At 42.0% G+C, this 20,454-nt stretch overlaps 1 protein-coding gene across 2 annotated transcripts; it reads left to right on the forward strand.

Annotated features, from left to right (window-relative positions):
* Nucleotides 1-6,907: 6,907 nt before the first annotated feature.
* Nucleotides 6,908-19,180, forward strand: LOC118846406 (keratin, type I cuticular Ha2-like). 2 transcript variants are annotated; one of them, XM_036754922.1, is made up of 8 exons: nt 6,908-6,994; nt 7,037-7,411; nt 9,330-9,412; nt 9,573-9,729; nt 13,724-13,885; nt 13,981-14,106; nt 16,919-17,139; nt 19,060-19,180. In XM_036754922.1, the coding sequence occupies exons 1-8, from the start codon at nt 6,908-6,910 to the stop codon at nt 19,178-19,180; spliced, it is 1,332 nt and encodes a 443-aa protein (XP_036610817.1). The 2 variants fall into 2 exon arrangements, with proteins under 2 accessions (XP_036610817.1, XP_036610816.1); XM_036754921.1 differs by having other exon boundaries at nt 6,908-7,411.
* The last annotated feature ends 1,274 nt before the right edge of the window (nt 19,181-20,454 follow it).

The following is a 20,454-nucleotide window of genomic DNA, read 5'->3' on the forward strand; positions in this document are numbered from 1 at the left end:
GTTTGTAGACACCAGAGAAGGAACTAGTAAATGGAAAAAACAAAAACCAAACACCTTAGTAGTCTGTATTTGTAGCCAAAAGTCTGTCAGAGACAGCTTATTTACTACCATTACTACCTAGAGGGAGTTACAAATGGGCAAAGCTTGCTCTGCTAATTGGAATTCTTCCTAATTCAGGCAATGTTTTCTTACATTTTTTATTGTTCAGAAAACAAAAGACAAAATTTCTTCAGCAGTATAAAAGAGGTAAAAAGTTCAGGTTTTAGTGTTTTTGATTTGCTGAAAGGGGACAATATTAATGTCGACATTATTGGCTGTACCAAGGGAGAATGGCCTTCCCAAAACCAATTATTCCCTCCCTGTAAGCAATACCTTTTTGTCCTGGTCAAAGGTGAACAGGGGAGTTGCAGTTCTTAAACTGGATGAAATAGAGACATTTCCACTCCCAGTTGAGTCACCACAAATAAGATAAATTCTCTTAGTTTTAGGGAATTCTTTTTGAACTTGATTGTTTTCAATTCAAGGAAGTATATTAGATCTTTTTCATTCATGTGAGACCAAGAATTTCAGACCAGGACACTGACATACTATTATTTTAAAAAACATTTCATGCATGTATATATGTATGTATATTGTTAAACCTGAAAATTTGGTTGAAGGAAACAACAGAGCTAGGTGATAGAAAAATCCATGTTGTTTATTATTTTCCCTTAAAGCATAGCAGAGCTAGCTTACTTGTACGTACAAGGAGTCAGAGTATAAACTCTGGCTGCCTGAACAAAGCAATGAGAAAACTTATATACGTTATTTTAGCAGAGCTAGCAAGCCTGTATGACCTCATTTTTATGACCCTCTTGTATGTTTAACCATGATACAAGAAGAGGATTTTCCTTAATGGAATAGATTGTAAATACAACAAATTAGATAGTTGACAAAGTGTCAATTGGAATTGCAACCCCAGGATCTCTGTGTTTAATTTACCATTAACATTCCACAACATAGTATATGCCCATAAAATATTCAGATAAGGAAAAGTCACATAATTCAAGATAGTGTCTGGGGTCAAGGTTTTCACCCTTAATGGCCATGGACAGAGCAAGGAACGCTCCATCTGGATTTGTTGACATAAGATAGAGATATCTCTGAGCTTACTCAGAGAACAAAGAGACTGTTAGGATCAGGCTTTTCTTCTGGTTAAGTAGTTCAGGCCCTGAGTCTTATTGAAATTACAAAAATGATATAAAATAGTATAATATTTTCCACAATATATATATATATATGAATATGTGTACGTGTATGTGTATGTATATGTATATGTATATATGCTTTGTAGGGAATAGGGAAAGACTGAAAAGAAGAGAAAGAGAGGATGATAGAGGGGGGAATCTGCTAGAGAAGATGGGTAAGGATGATCAAGGGCACCTACAGGGGAGTTGGCCTTGGTAGGAAAAAGGGCCATTTCTTCGCTAGAGACTACAGTGGAGGAAACAGTAGGGGATGATGTCAAGGGGATGATGGGGTGATGGGACCTGGAACGCTAAAAAAGACCATGTCTTTGAAAGCAGCCCAGTTCCTGAATTTTCCCACACATTCCAGCAGCCCAGATCACGCTAGAGGCATCTGGCCCATCCCAGACCACCTAGATACTCCACAGTCTTTACACATAGGCTTTTGACCCACCTCAGATTACCTTAATAGTCCTTTTTGACCCACCCCCAAACACTTAACTCACTGTCTCACCTGGCCTACCCCAGGCTGTTTACCACTCCTTAATCCAATCCAGATCCCACTGTCTTTTTTTTTTTTTTTTTTTGGTATATAAGTATCAATTTCACCCCCATCAAGTTGCAGATTCACTAGAGAATCTCTCAGGTGCTATTGGCATTATATTGCTACCTTGACTGAAAGAAAGCTTGAATGTTTAAATTCTTTCTGGGCAGACTCACCCTGTACTCTGACATTTCAGGGTTCCCAGCAACCCCAAACCACATCAAGGATGTGAAATGAGAACAGAAGATGGAGCTCTCAGCAAATGGCTTCATTTTTTTTCAGAGGGGATACATGAGGTGAGGTTCCTAGTTGAGAGGGTGGGAGAAAGGAATGACATGGGAAGCTGCAGTAGAGAAGACAGTGTTTGGGGCGGTAGATGCTGTGGTGAGTGGGGCAGAGAATCAACTAGGAAAGTAGAAGAATTGTCTTCCTCTTGTGAGGGCCCAGTGGAGATTAGATAACATAAGTTAGTAGTGATTCCAGTCAGCCCAGTTCCCCTACTTCTTCTTTTAGATTCAGCAGCACAGGAGTAGGAACAAAGGAGGTGAATGGCAGGAGTAATCCGAGTTGAGTTTGGCAAGGTGTAATTGGTGATTATTGAGAGGACAGTGGAGAGTTAAATTGGTTCAACAAGAGGTCAGTTTCCTCCTCTGTAAAAGAAAGGGGTTGGACTCAGATCTCCAACATCCCTTCTGACTTTAAATGAGAAAAAAATGAAACAAATTGGAAGGGAGAGGAGTGTAGTGAGGTCCGGGGTTAAATAATACTCTTGAACAGTTGCCTAGAACAGGGAGATGTTACACAGTAAGTATGTATCAGAGGGGACTTGAATCTAGGTCTTCTTATGTTCTAGGAAATATGTTATTTTGCAGAGAACTTTCCCGAATTGTGAGGAGAGGAATCAAAGTCTGGCCAGAGAGCGAACATTTGACAAGATAAACTGAACACAAGCAACATGTGCAGAGATGATATGAAAACTGATGGAGGCATTCCATGTCTTCCCTCACCTCAGTCTGGTAGACCCCCTTATTTCCTTTAAAGCTCAAATCATGTGCCACTACTTGCACAAGCCTGCCCTGCCCCTTCTCTCCCCACCAGGTTTTAATTAAGACTCACTCATTCTTGAAATTACTTTGCATTTAGGTGATGCAGTAGATAAAATGTCAGGCCTGGAGTCAGGAAGACTTGAATTCAAATCTGGCCTTAGACACTTACTAGCTGTGTGACCCTGGGCAAGTCACTTAACCCTCTTTGCCTCAGGTTTCTCACCTGTAAAATGAGTTGGAGAAGGAAATGGCAAACCACTCCAGTATCTTTGATAAGAGAACCCTAAATGGGGTCACAAAGAGTTGGACACGAATAAAACGACTGAACAACACATTTTATATATGCTTTTTATTTACTTACTTTTGTATATGTTATAGTCTCCTATTTACACTCTACCTGCCCTCCCCTCTCCCCCAACTAGAAGCTCCTAGAAGTTAAGCTCCACTTTCTCTTTGAATTTTCCACCATCTAATACAGTGCTTAGCACATAGTAGGCACTTGAGAAATAGATGTTGAAGTACCACAATATTTCACATAGTTGATGCTTCATAAATGCTTGCAGATTGTTGACTGAATTAAAGCTGGGTGAACAGAAAGTGAGTGAACAGCCAGATCAGAGCCCTGGAGGGAAACCCAGACTTTACTAGTTGCTAGGGTCTCTGAAAATCCTGTTATCTCCTCTGAACCTAGGAGAGGATGGGGAGGGAGAGACAGAGACATGGATCGTTGGATTTATCCCAAGAGAGAAGACAATGGACCAATCCTTGAATGTGAGTCTGACTTCAACAGCAATAATGGCTCATTTCACAACAAAGCCCCAGTGTTTTTTTTCCCTCTCATATCATCACCCTTCTGGATGCTGTTTCCAGAAACTATCTACCTTCTTATTCTTTAACCTTGTTGTTGTTTAGTCATTTTCAGTCATGTCCCTACTCTTTGTGACCCCTTGCAGGGTTTTCTTGGCAAAGATGCTGGAGTGGTTCGCCATTTCCTTCTCCAGCTCATTTTACAGATGAGGAAACTGAGGCAAACAGGTTAAGTGACTTGCCCAGGGTCACACAGCTAAGTAAGTGTCTGAGGCCAGATTTGAACTCACATCTCCCCGACTCCAGACCCAGCACTCTATTCACTTCACCACCTACCCACTGTGCTACCTAGCTGCCCATTCCTTAACCTAATGGGAGGCAATATAACACAGTGCTAAGAGCTGTGGTTCTGGAGATAGAAGAAGTCTGACCTCTGATTACTTATTACCTGTTTGTCTTTGGACAAGTCACTTCCTGGGCCTCCATTTCATTAGCTGGAAAATGAGATGGGGTTGCACTAAGTGACATTTCATATCATAGACAGAACTTCAGAGGCCTTGTTCCAACCCCTTCATTTTACAGATGAAGAAACTGAGGTCCAGGAAGGTCACCCAAGGTCACATAAGTAGTAAGCACCAGAAGTGGGATATGAACCTAGATTCTCCAACTCAAAAATAAGTGCCCCTTCCATTGTGCTGTGTTGCTTCCCTGAACCAGAACTCTCAGACTCTTTCCTGCTACAGATCTATGATGGGGACCCATTTATCCATGTTCCCAGATTTTCACCAGCATTTCTTTCCAAGGTCTTTTGAATAGGTTTCTGAATTCTTTGGCTTCCTCTCCCTCACTCCACTTTCTCCAGGAAATGAACTAAACTGGAATTTTGCTTCCTCAGAGTTGTTTCATATTCATTTGTATTGAGGTCCCACTAAACACTGTTTTGGAAAGCATGTCCAGAGGGGCAGCCCAACCATTTCCCATCTATCTCTATGCAGTCTTTGAACTGCCTTGTACTTCCATGATAATATCTTCTTTCTAAATCAGTTTGGTTCAGTCATAAAATGTTTTGAAACAAAGAGTAAATGGACCTTTTCTTTCTAGGTTTGACCTCTCTTCTGCTGTAAGGAATCCAGACAGGGATCTCTGCCATTTCATTTCCTTCTTATTATTCTCTGTTTCCCCCCAAGACTCCTTCAGTACTCTCAGGAATTTTTGCTCAGCCAAGTCTACAGTGGTTCGCAGGCCCAATATGTTGGCCATTAGCTCAGGCTTAGCAGTCTATGAATCTTACTTTTCAGGTGGTGATTCCACTGCTGTTTTTAGGTTGCCTGCAGTGTTAGGGCCAAACTTGTATCTTTATTGTCATTCCAGAATTCTTTCCATTTTTGTAATGAGAGACACCTATTCTCTAATAGCTAGGTGGCTCAGGGGATAGAGTACTGGGCCTAGAGTCAGGAAGATCTGGGTTCAGATACAGCCTTAGACACTTACTAGTTGTGTGACCCTGGGGAAGGCACTTAACCTTTATTTGCCTTGACCCACTAGAGAAAGAAATGGCAAACCACTCTGGTATCTTTGCCAAGAAAACTCCATGGCCAGCATTGGCATGCTATGGTCCATGGAGTCACAAAGAGTTGGACATGACTGAATAATAACAATTCTCTGACATCATTCCTTGACTAATATTTTGTTAGGAAAGATGCCTATTCTGAGGATATTCATTCATATGACTTGCATCTTAAAATCTTGGACTTGGATCTGGAGGAGACCTTCTTCTTGATAAATGGATTTCTTATACCATACCTCTGACGGTTTATCATGCTTTTGCTTGAGCACATTTAGTGATAGGGAATTCACTATCTTGTGAGGCATCCCATTTCATTTTTTTTGAAGGGGGAAGACAAGGCAATTGGGGTAAGTGACTTGCCCAAGGTCACATAGCTAGTAAGTTGTCAAGTGCCTAGGGCCGGATTTGAACTCAGGTCCTCCTGACTTCAGGGCTGTTGCTCTACTCACTGCACCATCTAGCTGCCCCTCCATTTTTATATAGTTTTAATTGGTAGGAAATTCACCCTCAGATTGAGCTGAAATTGGATTGCAATTTCTACCTTGTTCCTTCTGTCTCAGTTCTATCCTCTGGGGACATGTAGGATAAGTCTAATTTCTCTTTCATATGACAGATAGCTCTTCTCATATATGAAGACTGCTACATTAAGGTGGAGGGAGGTTCTCTTTTGAGCTGCCTTTCGGTCTTCCCAAAGTTTCCTTTATCCAGGGCTGTGCTGGAGCTGGCTTGAACCGGCTAGCAAGAGCCAACTATTAAATTTTCTGTGTGAGCATTTATACCTTGGAAATGGGCAAATGTTATAATCAGGATTTGATTTATTATTTGTTGATTGTCTAGACTTAAGAAAGTGATGAAGAAAATGTTAATAATGCAGATTTAACTTAAAGCTATGCTGTGGGTCCATTCTTTCTCTCTAGAAAGCCAGTTGTTAAATGTTTGCCAGCACACCCTCGTCTCTCTCTTCTTCATCACCAGAAAATAAAAGTAGGTGCTCTGCTGGCAAGTCCTTTCCCATAATATTCAGCTGCTTCTTCAAGCCTGAAGCCTCAGCTCTCCCCATTCCCCAAAGGATCCTACTGGACAGATTTCCCCACTGTTCTCCTAAGTCTTTGTTTCTGTCCTGCCTAACGTAGTTCTTCACCCACAGTGGAGGAGGTTGTTAAGAGACCTCTCTGTCCTTGGCTGGTCCATTCTATTCTTTCTTCTCCTGGCTCATTTAAATTTCCCCAAGCCCAGTTTCATTGCAATGTGTTCCTCCCACAGCCTTCTGTCTTAGGAGGTCTTCAGTGTGCCCTCATTATAGGCAATGATCAGCATGTCACCTAACTGAAAGCTTTCCCAGGGCCCTGGGAAGGGGGGGGCAGGCCTATCCCAGCCAGGGGGCTAGGAAGGTGGGTGATACCCCGCCCTAGTAATGAGGGTCATTTCAGCCTTTGAAGATGTGTCCTGAAGCTCTTACTCTGACTAGCAATAATAGGAATTCTGAGTCCTCTCTGCTTAAATGACAAGCTTGGGATATTTTATGAGCAATGGAACCTCCTTATTGGAAATTAAAAAACAAATTAATTACTAGCTTCCTTGGATGAAGAGTGTAAACACAAACAATATCACCCAGTAACTTTCTTGATTGACACCCCCTCCCCTCCATCCTCCGTGGTATAAAAGGCTCTTAGGAGATTAAGTCCAGCAGACACCAGCAACACAGGCACCTCACACCATGACATCTAACTGTTGCGTCACCACAACTGGCTCTCTGGGGACCGGCAAGGCCTGCACCCGGGCTGCCTCAATCTGTTCCACCAACGTAAGCTGCCGACCTGAGGTCTGTATGTCCTACGTCTGCCAGCCCATGGGCTATGTGCCCAGTGTCTGCCTGCCCACCACCTACCGGCCAACCAGCTGCCTCCCTAAAACCTACCTGTCATCCTCCTGTCGGCTGAGCAGCTGTCGTCCATCCTGCTCCTTACCGGGAAGCTGCAGCATCCCTTGCTCTGTGGGGGGCTGCAGCTGGTACTGTGATGGCATCTTCAATGGCAATGAGAAGGAGACCATGCAGTTCCTCAATGACCGCCTGGCCAACTACCTGGAGAAGGTGCGCCAGCTGGAGCAAGAGAATGCTAATCTGGAGAGCAAGATTCAAGAAGCCTGCCAATCTCAAATGTCCACCGTATGTCCTGATTATCAGTCTTATTTCAGGACTATTGAGGAACTCCAGCAGAAGGTAATGGATAAACCTTGGTAAGCCAAGTCAGCAACTCATTGCAGGAGGGCATGTGCATATCACCGTAGAGGCAGCATAGTACAGTGGAAAGGACATTTCATTTGGATTCAAAGCACATGGGTTTAAATCACAGCTCTGACATTGATTAACAGGGTGATCTTGGGTAGGTCATTTTAGTTTGGAGGCAGGTAGATTGTGTAGTGGATAGAGGAAGACCTGAGTTCAAATCTGCCCTCAGATATTTACTAGCTGTGTGACCTTAGGCAAGTCACTTAACCTCTGTCTGCCTCAGTTTCCTCATCTGCAAAATAGGGATACTAATAGCCCCTACTTTTCAGGGTTGTTGATGATCAAATGAGATAATATTTGTGAAGCACTCAGCACAGTGCCCGCTATATAGTAGGCCATATATATATATGTTAGCTATTATACATGTTGGCTATTATTATTATTATTATTAGCAGCAGCAGCTAGATGGCTCAGTGGATAGAGCACCAGGCCTAGAATCAGAAAGACCTTAATTCAGATACTTACTATGTGACCCTGGGCAAGTCATTTAACCTCTGCCTTAATTCACTGGAGAAGGAAATGGCAAACCACTCTAGTATCTTTATCAAGAAAACCCCATGTACAGTGTTGGAGTACTGTAGTCTATGGGGTCACAAAGAGTTGGACATGACTGAACAACAGCCGTCATCATCATCATCCCTCTGAAGGGGTTGGACCAGATGGCTTCTAAGATATTTTCCAGCTCTAAAGCTACGGTTCTATAATTTCATGACCCAAAAGGACATCCTGGATGCTATGTCCCAATAGTTTAACATATAAAGAGGAAATGTGTGCCTAGAGAATGGCATTGTCTCCTATTATGGGACTTTTTCCTTATTTGTAGAACGTTGGGGCAGAAGGTTGGAGATCTTGATTCTTGTCCTGGCTTTATTGCTGAGTGGCTAAGTAACCTTGGGCAAATCACTTCTTTCTGTGCCTCAGTTTCCTCCTCTATAAAGGGAAGGGGTGGGATTGGATGGGATAAGATCCCAATCTTTAGAATGTTAGAGCTGGAAGGAATCCTGATTATCCGTGGATGCCCCACACTCTGAGTCAGTGAGAGGCAGTGTTGTGTAGTGGAAAGACCACTGGGCTTTCAAAAAAGAACCCTAGCACTAACAATTACTACATATGTGACCTTGGGCAAGTCACTAAAACCTCTCTGAGACTCAGTTTCCTTATTCATCAAATGGAGGTGATAATATTTGAACTCTCTACCACACAGGAATATTGTAGAACTTTAAAATATTATAGAAATATTAGCTATTGCTATTACTATTAAATACCATTATAAATATGGAGATTGAGGTCTCAAGGTGCCATACAACATGGTAGGGACATTTCAATGACTTCTAAGGTTCCTTCTAACTCTAATATTCTATGAATCTCTCTTTCCCTGACACTTTACCAAGTGTATTGAAAATGAGGAGCAGAATTTTCCTTTGCCGAGATCTATAATGTTATAATTATAGGGAACTTCTGTTGTGGGAATTTCCTTCACTGGTGTGGGCAACTCTCCTGTAACTTGTAGTCTTAGAGAGCTGCCCTGGTCAGTGAGAGGCTGTCATCTGTCAAGAGTCCAAGCTCAAATTTAGTTCTTTCTGACTGTAAGGTTAGCCTTCTATAACCACATGGCTTCTTCTCATGAAGTTATGAAATCTAAGTCTGGTTCTCCAGCAACCTGAGATTCATGAAGTATCCCAAAGTTCTTCAAAGTGGTTTTCCTGGATCTCTCTTCCTTCAGGAAATTTTCTGTCAGGGGGAATGCACTTCTGCTGAGTCCTAGCCTTTTTCTGATACCGATTCCACTGTAGGTTTTATGCTTTTTCTCTTTTTAAGCCAATTTGTTATTTGTGCCCTTCCTCCTCAGGTTCTGTGTACCAAGGCAGAGAATGCCAGGATGGTTGTGCAGATCGACAATGCCAAGCTGGCTGCAGATGACTTCAGAACCAAGTGAGTTGGGATGGGTCAAGAGCCAAATTGATGGCCATCTGCCCCACTGTGCGGGCATGCTATTCTACAAGGACTGGGAGAGTTCTGGGCATCTTATTCCTTCTGGGAGGTTAAATCCTACTTCATCTGTTCAGCATCTGGGTCTGTTCTGTGTGTGTAGGTACGAGACAGAGGTGTCCCTGCGCCAGCTGGTGGAGGCTGACATCAATGGCCTGCGGAGGATCCTGGATGAACTGACTCTGTGCAAGGCTGACCTGGAGGCCCAGGTGGAGTCCCTCAAGGAGGAGTTGCTCTGTCTCAAGAAGAATCATGAAGAGGTAAGCCCTTTGGACATCCCAGGTAAAACATGAGGGTTGCTTTTGGGCAGATCTCCCCTCTCTCTGACCCTTAAAGATAAGGGGATTGGGCTAGGTGATCTTTAATCAGGGTACCCTAGACCCAGATCTGGAAGGGATCATAGTGGCCACTCAGTCCAATCCTGTCATTTTACAGATGAGAAAACTGACACCCAGAGAGGGTCGATGACTTGCCCATGATTACACAAGTAGAAAGTGATAATAATAATAACTATTTATTATTAACTTTTATTATGTGGCAAGAGCTTTGTTCAGAATTTTACAATTATCATCTCATTTGGTCCTCACAACAAGCCTGGGAGGTGGGTGCTATTATCATGCCCATTTCACAGAGAAGAAAACCGAGGCAAACAGAAGTTAAGTAACTCATCCAGGATCACATAGCTAGTAAGTGTCTGAGGCCAGATTTGAACCCAGGTCTTCTTGTCTCCAGGACCAGAAGTCTATCTGTTATACCATCTAGCTGCCTCAGAACTGGGAATTGAACCCAGGTTCTCTGATTCAATGTCTAATGCTCTTTTCCTTTTGCACCACACTACCTTCTGGTTTCCAAGCTCATGATCCTACGTCCAGAGCTGACTGTGAGCAGTCGGTGCATCTCACCCAGTTCTGAATACAGAACTTCTTGTATCTATGTTGTATTGGACCAGGCAGTCAGCAAGCATGGCTTCCTATGCACCGTGCACTGTGCTAATCCCTGGGGGGTACAAAGGAAGACAAAACCAGTCCCTGCCCTTATGGAACATACATTCTAATGGAAGAGAGAACAAATACATTACTAGGTACATAACAGATACATATAGGGTAGATAGAGGGTAATCTGAGGGCACTACCAGCTCTGGAAGCAGCAAGAAAGCCCAAATACCACTTTTGTTGCTACTGTTTTAAATGATTGAACATTGATCAAGCAATACAGATGCATTCTGGTCTCAGGAGCAGTTGTTTTGTGTTTGGGGACAAATGTACTACTACGGAGTGGAGACAAGAGAGTAATTCAGACATGGAAGAGAAATGAACGGGATTCAGAAATAATGTCACATTTTAAATTAAAAACATCATTTTACAACAATTTACATTTTGTTATGAAATGGAAGCCTAGGAAAGCTTTTTGGGATCCTGTGCTTTTTTTAAACAGTTTGAAAAACCTTATGTTGATACAGAAACCAAAACTATAAATGTGCCCTAACCCCAAGCCTGCAGAGGGAAGTCAAAACCACAGAGTTTTCTGCTGCCTTCATGAGGTTCACTGAATTCCTATCCCCTGCCCAGGGCAGAAGCAGTCAGGATAAAAATCTAACAAGTTATTATGAATTCTGGCCAGTCTTTACTAAAGATTTGCCTGAGAAATAACAGTCAGTCATCAAGAGTTTATTGAGCCCTCCCAGAGAGCATAACATTAACATGAATCATTCTAGTCTAACAAGGTTGAGTAGAGAGACTCATCCTGAAGACCGATATTAAGTACCTGGACTTCCTCTAAAGACTCTATTAGAAGCAACTTACTCTCTTTTGGAGCCAGGTCTGGGAGCAGGCTTGTATTTGGCCTATAGAATAATGAAGTCTCAGGCTTGAAGCAGACCTCCCACCTAGTGCAAAAATCACCCTGAGACACGGTCCTCTGGTCTCTGAGTATAGGTGGTACTCTCTAACCTTGGTCCTTGATCCTTGGTCCTTATGAACTAAGTATAGCCTATATATATATATATATATATATATATATATATATATATAAAATACACACACATATACATGTGCATATATACATCTATTTGTATCTATCTATCTATCTATATGTATATATATATATATACATCTATATTATATATATTAAGTATAGTATTCTTCTTTGAGTTGTTTTTCAGTTATATCTGACTCTTCATGACCCCATTTGGGGTTATCTAGGTAAAGATACTGGAGTGGTTTGCCATCTCCCTCTCCAGATCACTTTACAGATGAGGAAACTGAGGCAAATGGGGTTAAGTGACTTGCCCGGGGTCTCACAGCTAGTAAGTGTCTGAGGTCACATTTGAACTTGGAAGGCCTGGTACTCTACCCACTGTACAACCTAGCTGCTCTGTGCTTCTCAGCAGGGGAACTATTAACAGGGACTTTTTTTTCCCTAGGAGAAATCATGAGTTAGCAGAGATTAGAAAGGCAGATTAGCAACAGTTCATAGGACATTACCCCCAAAGGCCCCAATAAAAAAATCATAAAAATGCTTTTTTATTTTCAATTCAGCTCTAGAAGTGCTATAAAAAGGGGAGATAAAACTATCCCTTTTTGCTGATGACATGATTGTTTATCAGCAAAGAGACTAATTGAGACAATTGAAGATGTCAGCTAAATAGCAGGATACAAAATAACCTCACGAAAATTGAAAGCCTTTCTATTATAACAACAGTGTAACCCAAGAGGAAAAAACAGGAAATGTAACAAAGGATTAGAATGTAAGATCTTTGAAGGTGGGAACGGTTTCCTTTTGCTTTTCTATCCCCAGCACCTGTTATTTCATCCCTGTTGGGAATTCCCATTATGGGAACTCTCTTCACTGATGCAGTTTATGGCTTGGTTATTTATCTCATCAGTTTCTATAGATTCAGTTATTTTCATGCTAAGTCCTACATGGAAATTTAAGTGGAAAGTCCATTCAAAATAATTATAAAATGCACAAAATATCTGAGATACTCTACTAAGGCAAAAAATACTCTTGTATTTATACTATTTCAATTCAATTCAAGGAGCATTTATTAAGCACCTACTATGTGCAAGGCGCCATGTTTGATGCTATGCATTGAGTTTACACCTGGTAGTATGGAATAGAGGGAGAGAGGGTTAGCCTTGGAGAGTGAAAGACCTGAGTTCAAGTTATAGGGGCTACCTGGCCACAGGCTATCCACTTAACTTCTTCATGTCCTAGGGAATACTATAAAAATATAAAATATAGACAATTAATCAATATTTATTAAGAACTTCTTATGTGTCATGTACTCTGCTAAGTGTTGGGAATACAATGAAAGGTAAAAACAGTCCCTGATCTCTAAGAACTCATGCTCTAATAGGGGAGTAAAATGTACAGGGATTGGAAAGGTAGGAAGGGACAAGATTATGAAGAGCTCTAAATGACAACTAGAAGGCTTTGCATTTGATCCTGAGGGTAATAGGGAGCCAATAGAACTCATGGGGAGGGGGAAGGGGTGTGATAAGGTCAGACATACACTTTATAACAATCTTCTTGGCAGCTGAGTGGAGGATGGATTGGAATGGGGATAGATGAGGCTGGGCGACAATTAGAAGGTTCTTACTATTTATTTCAGGGGAGGAGAGGTAAGGATTTGAACTAGGGTGGTGACTGAGAATGGAGAGAAGGGGACGTGTACACGAGATGTTGTGAAGGTAGATGTGGCAATATTTGACAACAGATTGGACAAGTGAAGTGAGCGAGAATGAGGATTTGAAGATGACACAATGGTTGTAAACTAGATAATTGGGAAGATAGTAATACCTTTGTCAGCAATATGAGAGTCTGGAAAAGAGAAGGGTCTAGGGGAGGGGAGGGGAACATAATGAGTTTTGTTCTGGACATGTTGAATTTTAGATGCCTATGGGACGTCTAGTTCAAGATGTACAAAAAGCATTTGGTGATTCAGGACTCTTAGGGTGGAGATGATGACTGAACCCACGGAAACTGATGAAATCCATTAATAAGTTAGTCAAATTATCAACTACATCAGTGGAGAGAATTTCCATAATGAGAGTTCTTTACAAAATGAAGTCACAGGTGCTGGGGATACAAAAGTAAAAGGAAACAGTCCCTGATCTCATGGAGCTTGTATTCTACTTCTTTGTTTTGAATATAGCACATTTTTTCTTAAGCTTCCTGGTATCTCCTTGAGGGAGGAGAGTCAGTACTTTGTGGAACTGTATACTTGGCTTTGGAACTCTTGTTACTTTGCAGGAAGTCAATGCCCTTCGCTGTCAGCTTGGGGACCGGCTCAACATTGCGGTGGATGCTGCTCCCCCAGTTGACCTGAACAGGATGCTGGAAGAGATGAGGTGCCAGTATGAGACCGTGGTGGAGAACAACCGCAGAGATGTGGAGGAGTGGTTCAATGCTCAGGTGAGTTTCTCCCAGGGGCCACTTGGGCTGATTCCAACGTCCTTGAGAAGAGAACAATGGTGTTTTCAAGTGCCCTGTGTCTCCCTGGGTTTCAGATGGAGGAACTTAACCAGCAAGTGACCACAAGCTCGGAGCAGCTCCAGGGCTACCAGTCAGACATCATTGATCTGAGGCGTGCCATTAATGCTCTGGAGATCGAGCTGCAGGCCCAGCATAGCATGGTGAGTACAGCTGGGACTCTCGTCTCTTGAGAAATGTAGAAAACAACATCTCACCAGGCAACAGACAAGTGTACGCATGTCCCATTACCTAGTCAATTAAGTTCTCTGTTCTTACAGATGGTATCAGTCACCAAGCAGTGGGTTAGTTCCCCATGTTGGAAAGGAAAGAGGAGATAGAAATCAATCCTCAGCCCTCACCCAGACCTTCAGACAATTGAGATGTTAATCTAGCCTAGGGGGTCTTAACTTTGTGTGTGTGTGTGTGTGTGATGAACCCCTTTGGCAGATTGCTAAAGCCTATGGACCCTTCCTCAGAATAGAGTTTTTAAGTGCAAAAAAATTACACAGGATTATAAAGGAAACAAATTATGTTGAAATGCAGTCATCAAAATATTTTAAAGAACAAGTTCATAGATCTCAGGTTAAGAACTCCTAATCTAAGCTGGCCTTTAGTTTTTGGATACATGTTGTTCAGTCATTTTCTGTCATGCCTGACTCTTCGTGATGCCATTTGGGGTTTTCTTGGCAAAGATATTAACGTGGTTTGCCATTTCCTTCTTCAGCTCATTTTACAGATGAGAAAACTGAGGCAAACAGGGTTAAGTGACTTGCCCAGAGTCATACTACTAGTGCCTGAGGCTGAATTTGAATTCGTGTCTTTCTGACCCCAGGCCTGGTACTCTATTCGTTGTGCCACCTAGCTGCTCTGGACTCATAGTAGGCACTTAATAAATGCTAGTTGTCAGACTGAGTTCTTTTCTAAAGATTTATCACAGAATATCAGAGTTGGAAGAGCCCTCAGAGACCATATATTCCCAAGTGGCATTTATACAAAACTGTGTACTCTACTTACTCTAGCTTACACACCTCACAGTGATTCTTGTCATTGCACATAATAGCATCCTCGTCTTACAGATGAGGAAAGTAGAGCTCAGAAAAGTTTATTCTTAGAGAAGTGGCAATTAATTTCTATCTCCTCTCCTTTCTCAGACCTGGGGAATTGGACTATTGCTTGGTGACTGACATCATCACTAAGAATAGATCTTTCTGAGTCTCACTTCCCTCTCAGACAGTCCATGGCCATACAGCTAGTGTCAGAGGCAGGATTTGAACCCAAGTCATGCTGACAACTGACTCTGGAATCAGAAGAGTTGGGTTTGAATTTCATTTCTGTTACATCCTACCTGTGGGTCCTTGAGTAAGTGATTTGACCTCCCTGTACCTCAGTTTTCTCATCTGTAAAATGAGAGGGTAGAATTAAATGGCTTATGAGATCCCTTTCATCTCTTCATCTATATTCCCAAGATCCCACCACTTCAGGTTCAGTTCTCTATCCATTGGACTACACTATACTGCAACTTGTACCTGACCAAGTACCCTTTTTACACCACCTCTGACAAATGGCCAGTTATCTATATCATGCTTGAAGACCTCCAGCAAGGGGGATTCTACTACTTCTCATGGTTGTTGTTAAGTCATTCGGTTATGTTTGATTCTTTGGGGTTTTCTTGGCAAGGATACTGGAATGGTTTGCCATTTCCCTCTCCTGTGTGTCCCCATTTTACAGATGAAGAACTTAGGCAAATAGGGGTTAAGTAACTTGCCCAAGGTTGCACAGTAAGTATCTGAGGCTGGATTTGAACTCAAGACGTTCCTGATTCCAAGCCCAGTGCTCTATTCACTGCTCCACCTAGCTACCCACTTCCTGTGGTTTCCTGTTCCAATTTTAAACAATTCTAATGGAGAGGAAGTTGTGCCTTATGTGCAGGGTTGTGCTGTTGAATGTTTAACAACCGGCTTTCCAGAAAAAAGTACTGCATCTGTGCTTTTAAGTTTAATCTGCATTTATTAACATTTTCTCCACCACTTTCTTAAGTCTAAATAATCAGTAAAACAATAAATTAAGCCCTGATCTGGAGCTTGCTAGTTTCAAAGGTGCTAAAAATTTAACAGTTGTCTCTTGCTAGCCTGTCCAAGCTAACTATAACATACTCCTGCTTATGTGAAGGTGAACTCAGCCTCTGCAGATTTTATCTATTGCTGCCAGTTTTCCCCTCTGACCCAATCTTTTGTTGTTCAGTTGTTTAAGTTGTATCTGATTCATTGTGACCCTATTTTGGGGTTTTGCTTGGCAAAGATACTGGAGTATTTTGTCATTTCCTTCTCTAGCTTATTTTACAGATGAGGAAACTGAGGCAAACAGGGTTTAAGGGACTTGCCCAGAGTCTCACAGCTTGTACATGTCTGAAGCTGGATTTGAACTCAGGGCTGGGAGTCTATTCACCGGGCCACCTAGTTGCCCAATACCTAAGTAAAGTTAAACAAAAGACACAGAAAGATTGGCTGTGTCTGACAGCATAGGTTCCCAAACCATACATAGACCAACACCTCTCCAATGATGTTTCAATATCTGTCTTCTGGAGTCGAAGATAGGCAAATACATCGTTCTAAATTTTGCTGTTTTTCAATATTGTTTTCATTTACATTATTTTGAGCACTGTGCATATCTTCCTTCTGGTTTTCCTTATTTTACCTTGGCTTAGTTCATACAAGTCTTCCTAAGTTTCTCGGAATTCTTCATAGTTGTAAATTCTTGTTCCATTCAATCCATACGCAATGGTCATTCAGCCATCCCACAATTGATGGGCACCCACTTTCCCCCCACTTCTTGCCATCACAAGTGTTGCTATCTTGGTATTTATAGGGCCTTTTGAGGGATCATTTTCCATGGCAAAAGATCTGGACTTCTGGGTTTGATTTACATTATGGAAATAGGCCTACCTCTCACAGTCATATCTCATATTTATTACAGAGAGATTCTCTGGAAAACACTCTAAATGAAACAGAAACTCGCTACAGCTCCCAGCTGACTCAGATGCAGTGTATGATCACTAATGTGGAGTCCCAGTTGGCTGACATTCGCTGTGACCTGGAGAGGCAGAACCAGGAGTACAAGGTCCTCTTGGATGTCAAGGCCCGCCTGGAGTGTGAGATTGCCACATATCACAGCCTTCTGGAGAGTGAAGACTGCAAGTAAGTGGGACAGTTGGCCTTAGTGGTCTGAGGGGAGCAAGGAAAGCAATTAGGGTTTGAATATCTAGTGAACCAATAGCTTAAACTTCCTCTGAGAGGATAGTTCATTGAATCATAGGACCACAGGACTAGAGCTGAAAAGGACCTTAGAAGACATCTCTTCTGACCCTGCTTTTTTTTTATAATTGAGGAAACTGATACCTAAGAAGTTATGTGACTTGTCCAGGTAGTAAGTGCAGAGTCAGGATCTGAACCCAGTTCTTCTGACTCCAAATCCAGTGTACTTTCCAATGCTATACATATTGATGGTATGCTCTGGAAGAGAACAAGGGCCATGTTTTTTTTTTTTTTCTGTGGACTTTCCAAACCTAAAGTCCTAACTTCCTTGCTGTGGGCTGACATGATGCTGCTGAGTCAATGTAGCCCCTGGAAAGAAAAGGAAGGAGACTTGGTTTTTAGTTCAGGCTCTACCATTCACTGGTTATGTGACCTTGGGCAACCTTCTTTAAACTCTCTGAGCCTCAGTTTTCTTACCTATAAAATGGGAACAATATCTGTACCACCTCTCTCCTAAAGATACTGTGAGTCATAAATTAACTATACAAAACTGTCCTATGAAACTGTAAAATTTCAGATGAGGAAATGTAAAGTATTATTATTGAGAACCTGCACTGGAAACACAACTGATTTCTCTAGCTTCTTTGCTGTATTACCTGTAGCTTTGCTCATTTGTAGTTCTTCATAAACTCTAGCTTTTCTAGGTGCAATTTAATCCCCACATGTCTCGTGTAATGATTGTGCTTATTTGCTTCCCATGTTTCACCCTTTCTATCTACACTGCATGCAAAAGATTGTACTTAAGTGTTTTATTTACTCCATAAGAAGTAGCATGGTATAGTCGATATAGATAGGGCAGCCAGGGGGCCCAGTGAATAACGCATGGGGCTTGGAGTCAGGAAGACTCATCTTTCTGAGTTCAAATCCAGCCTTAGACACTTACTAGCTGCATGATCCTGGCCAAATCATATAACCCTGTTTGCCTCAGTTTCCTCATCTGTCAAATAAGCTGGAGAAGGAAATGGCAAGCCACTACAGTATCTCTGCCAAGAAAACCTCAAATGGAGTCATGAAGAGTCAGACATGACTGAAACAACTGAACCACAAGAACACTAGATAGAAACCAGGGCCTAGGATCAGAAGGACCTATAATTGTCAGGGAAATTTCACATGACTTGTGCAGTGACAAACAGGAGGCACAGCAGATTATATTAGAAAAAATATTGGACTATATGCATTTCTCAGAGCCAGAAAAAAACAGATTCTGTCCTCGATTAAGGGAGCATAGGCTGGTTTTTATGAGGAAACAGTTATAGACACACACAAGAGAGAACCAATAATTTAAAATAAATGAGCATCACCAAATAATTGCTGGCTAGTAAGAACACAGCTGAGGAGGCTTCTTGGAATGTTTACCATGGTTTGCTCTGGATGTCCTATTTAGTTTCAAGTATGCAGTCAAGCACAGGGAACTTTTTTCTTTAACTCAATCAGGTTCAAGGTTTGCTTCTAGCACATATTGACTGTGTGACCCTGGGCAAGTCACTTAACTTCTCATTGTCTCAGACAACTAAGACTCTAAAGTGGGAGCTTCCTAATTGAGAGTTCCCTACAAAAATGAAGTTACGCACCTCAAACCATCATCATCCGATCTCTCCCTTTAGTGGAATGCAAGTTCCCCGAAGACTGGGTCTGTTTTTCATTCTGTCTCTGTATTCCAGGTATATAGCATAGACACTGACATGTAATGAGTATTTCATAAAAGCGTACTGAATTGAAGCCACTTTTTTGTCTTCACATGTATTACATACTAATCATTCACTTCTCTACTAAATCCATCCCCAATGATGTTTTCTTCTGCAGACTGCCCTGCAATCCATGTACCACCGCCTCTTCCTGTACGCCATGTGTACCCCGCACTGTCTGTGTACCCCGCACTGTCTGTGTGCCATGCACACCTTGCACCCCGATGGGCCGGTATTGAAGTCTTCGTTGGAATAGATGGGAATTCAAATGTAGATAAAATTTCTGGTGTCTCCTGGGACCTCTGGGCCAACTGAGATCAATAAGGTTGCATGTACAATGCCTGACAGATGATTGAAGCTTCCCCGATAAACTGCCATCACATACTAAGGCTGCATTCTTCAAACTGTATATCTTGTCATTTCATTGGTTGATGCACGTCTCTTTCATGGTGCTTCCCATTTTCTTTGCAGTTTCAGAACCACCAGAGAGATATTAGTTCCAGCTGCTAATTAGCTAATAAAGAAAGCTATTTTCAGGGACCCAGCAAACATAATTTTCTGTCTAAGTCATTTGTGTGGCTGTATTCTTTGGGGAGGTTTGTGGCCTTGGATTCATAGGGATGGGCCAGCATAACTCCTGATTTCAATCAATCCACATATATTTGTTGAGAATTTACAATGTATGAGGCACTGTATTAGGTGTTGGGAGGGGTGGAGTGGGGGAGACAAAACAAGTATCCATTATGATTTTGGCCAGTAGTAAGTTATAATACACTTGGTGAGACATAAGTATACACATGTAAAAAGACCCCAAACAAACCGAAAACCAAAAACAAATAACCCAAAACAAAGCAAATAAAAACAAATCTTACAACATAAAGTCATAAATGGTAAGTCCCAAATAAATAATGTGGCATGGTGGAAAAGAATGTGGCATGAGGCTATTGGACTAGCTCAGGGGTGAGGAACCTGTGTTTTTAAGGCCACATATGGCCCTCTAGGTCCTCAAGTGTGGCCCTTTGACTGAATCCAAACTTCACAGAACAAATTCCCTTAATAAAAGGATTTGTTCTGTAAAACTTAGACTCAGTCAAAAGGTCATGCCCAAGGACCGACAAGGCCATATGTGGCCTTGAGCCCACAGGTTCCCCACCCCTGGACTAGATGATATCCAAGGACCCTGCCAGCCCTAAATCTGATCTAGATAGTAAGTGGGATGGGAGGGCTAAAGAGGAAGCTGGCACCTCCTGTTGGGGTATCTGGAGAAGGCTTTGGTACAGATAAGATTTGGGGAAGGTTAGAAAGATGGAAGGTTGGATTTTGACTTCAGATTACTAGCTGAGTGCCCTGGGTAGGGCAATGGTCATGAGAAAAGATATGGTGAGATTGGGTGAGTAAGTTAGTATGGGTGGGGTAGAGATCTTCTGTTGGGGAGTAATCAGGAATAAGCCTTGAAAGGTAGATTGAGTGCAGGCAGTCAAGGGCTTTGAGTGCTAGGTTGTAGATCTAAGAT

This window comes from Trichosurus vulpecula, chromosome 4 (assembly GCF_011100635.1).
Source record: "Trichosurus vulpecula isolate mTriVul1 chromosome 4, mTriVul1.pri, whole genome shotgun sequence".
In the NCBI taxonomy this organism is placed as follows: domain Eukaryota; kingdom Metazoa; phylum Chordata; class Mammalia; order Diprotodontia; family Phalangeridae; genus Trichosurus; species Trichosurus vulpecula.

What these genes read in the sequence shown, in the direction of transcription:
- LOC118846406 (XM_036754921.1), top strand. Translation starts at nt 6,908, where the DNA reads ATGACATCTAACTGTTGCGTCACCACAACTGGCTCTCTGGGGACCGGC. An exon ending in TTGAGGAACTCCAGCAGAAG is followed by an intron (nt 7,412 to 9,329) that starts GTAATGGATAAA and finishes CTTCCTCCTCAG; the next exon opens with GTTCTGTGTACCAAGGCAGA. An exon ending in CTGGAGAGTGAAGACTGCAA is followed by an intron (nt 17,140 to 19,059) that starts GTAAGTGGGACA and finishes TTTCTTCTGCAG; the next exon opens with ACTGCCCTGCAATCCATGTA.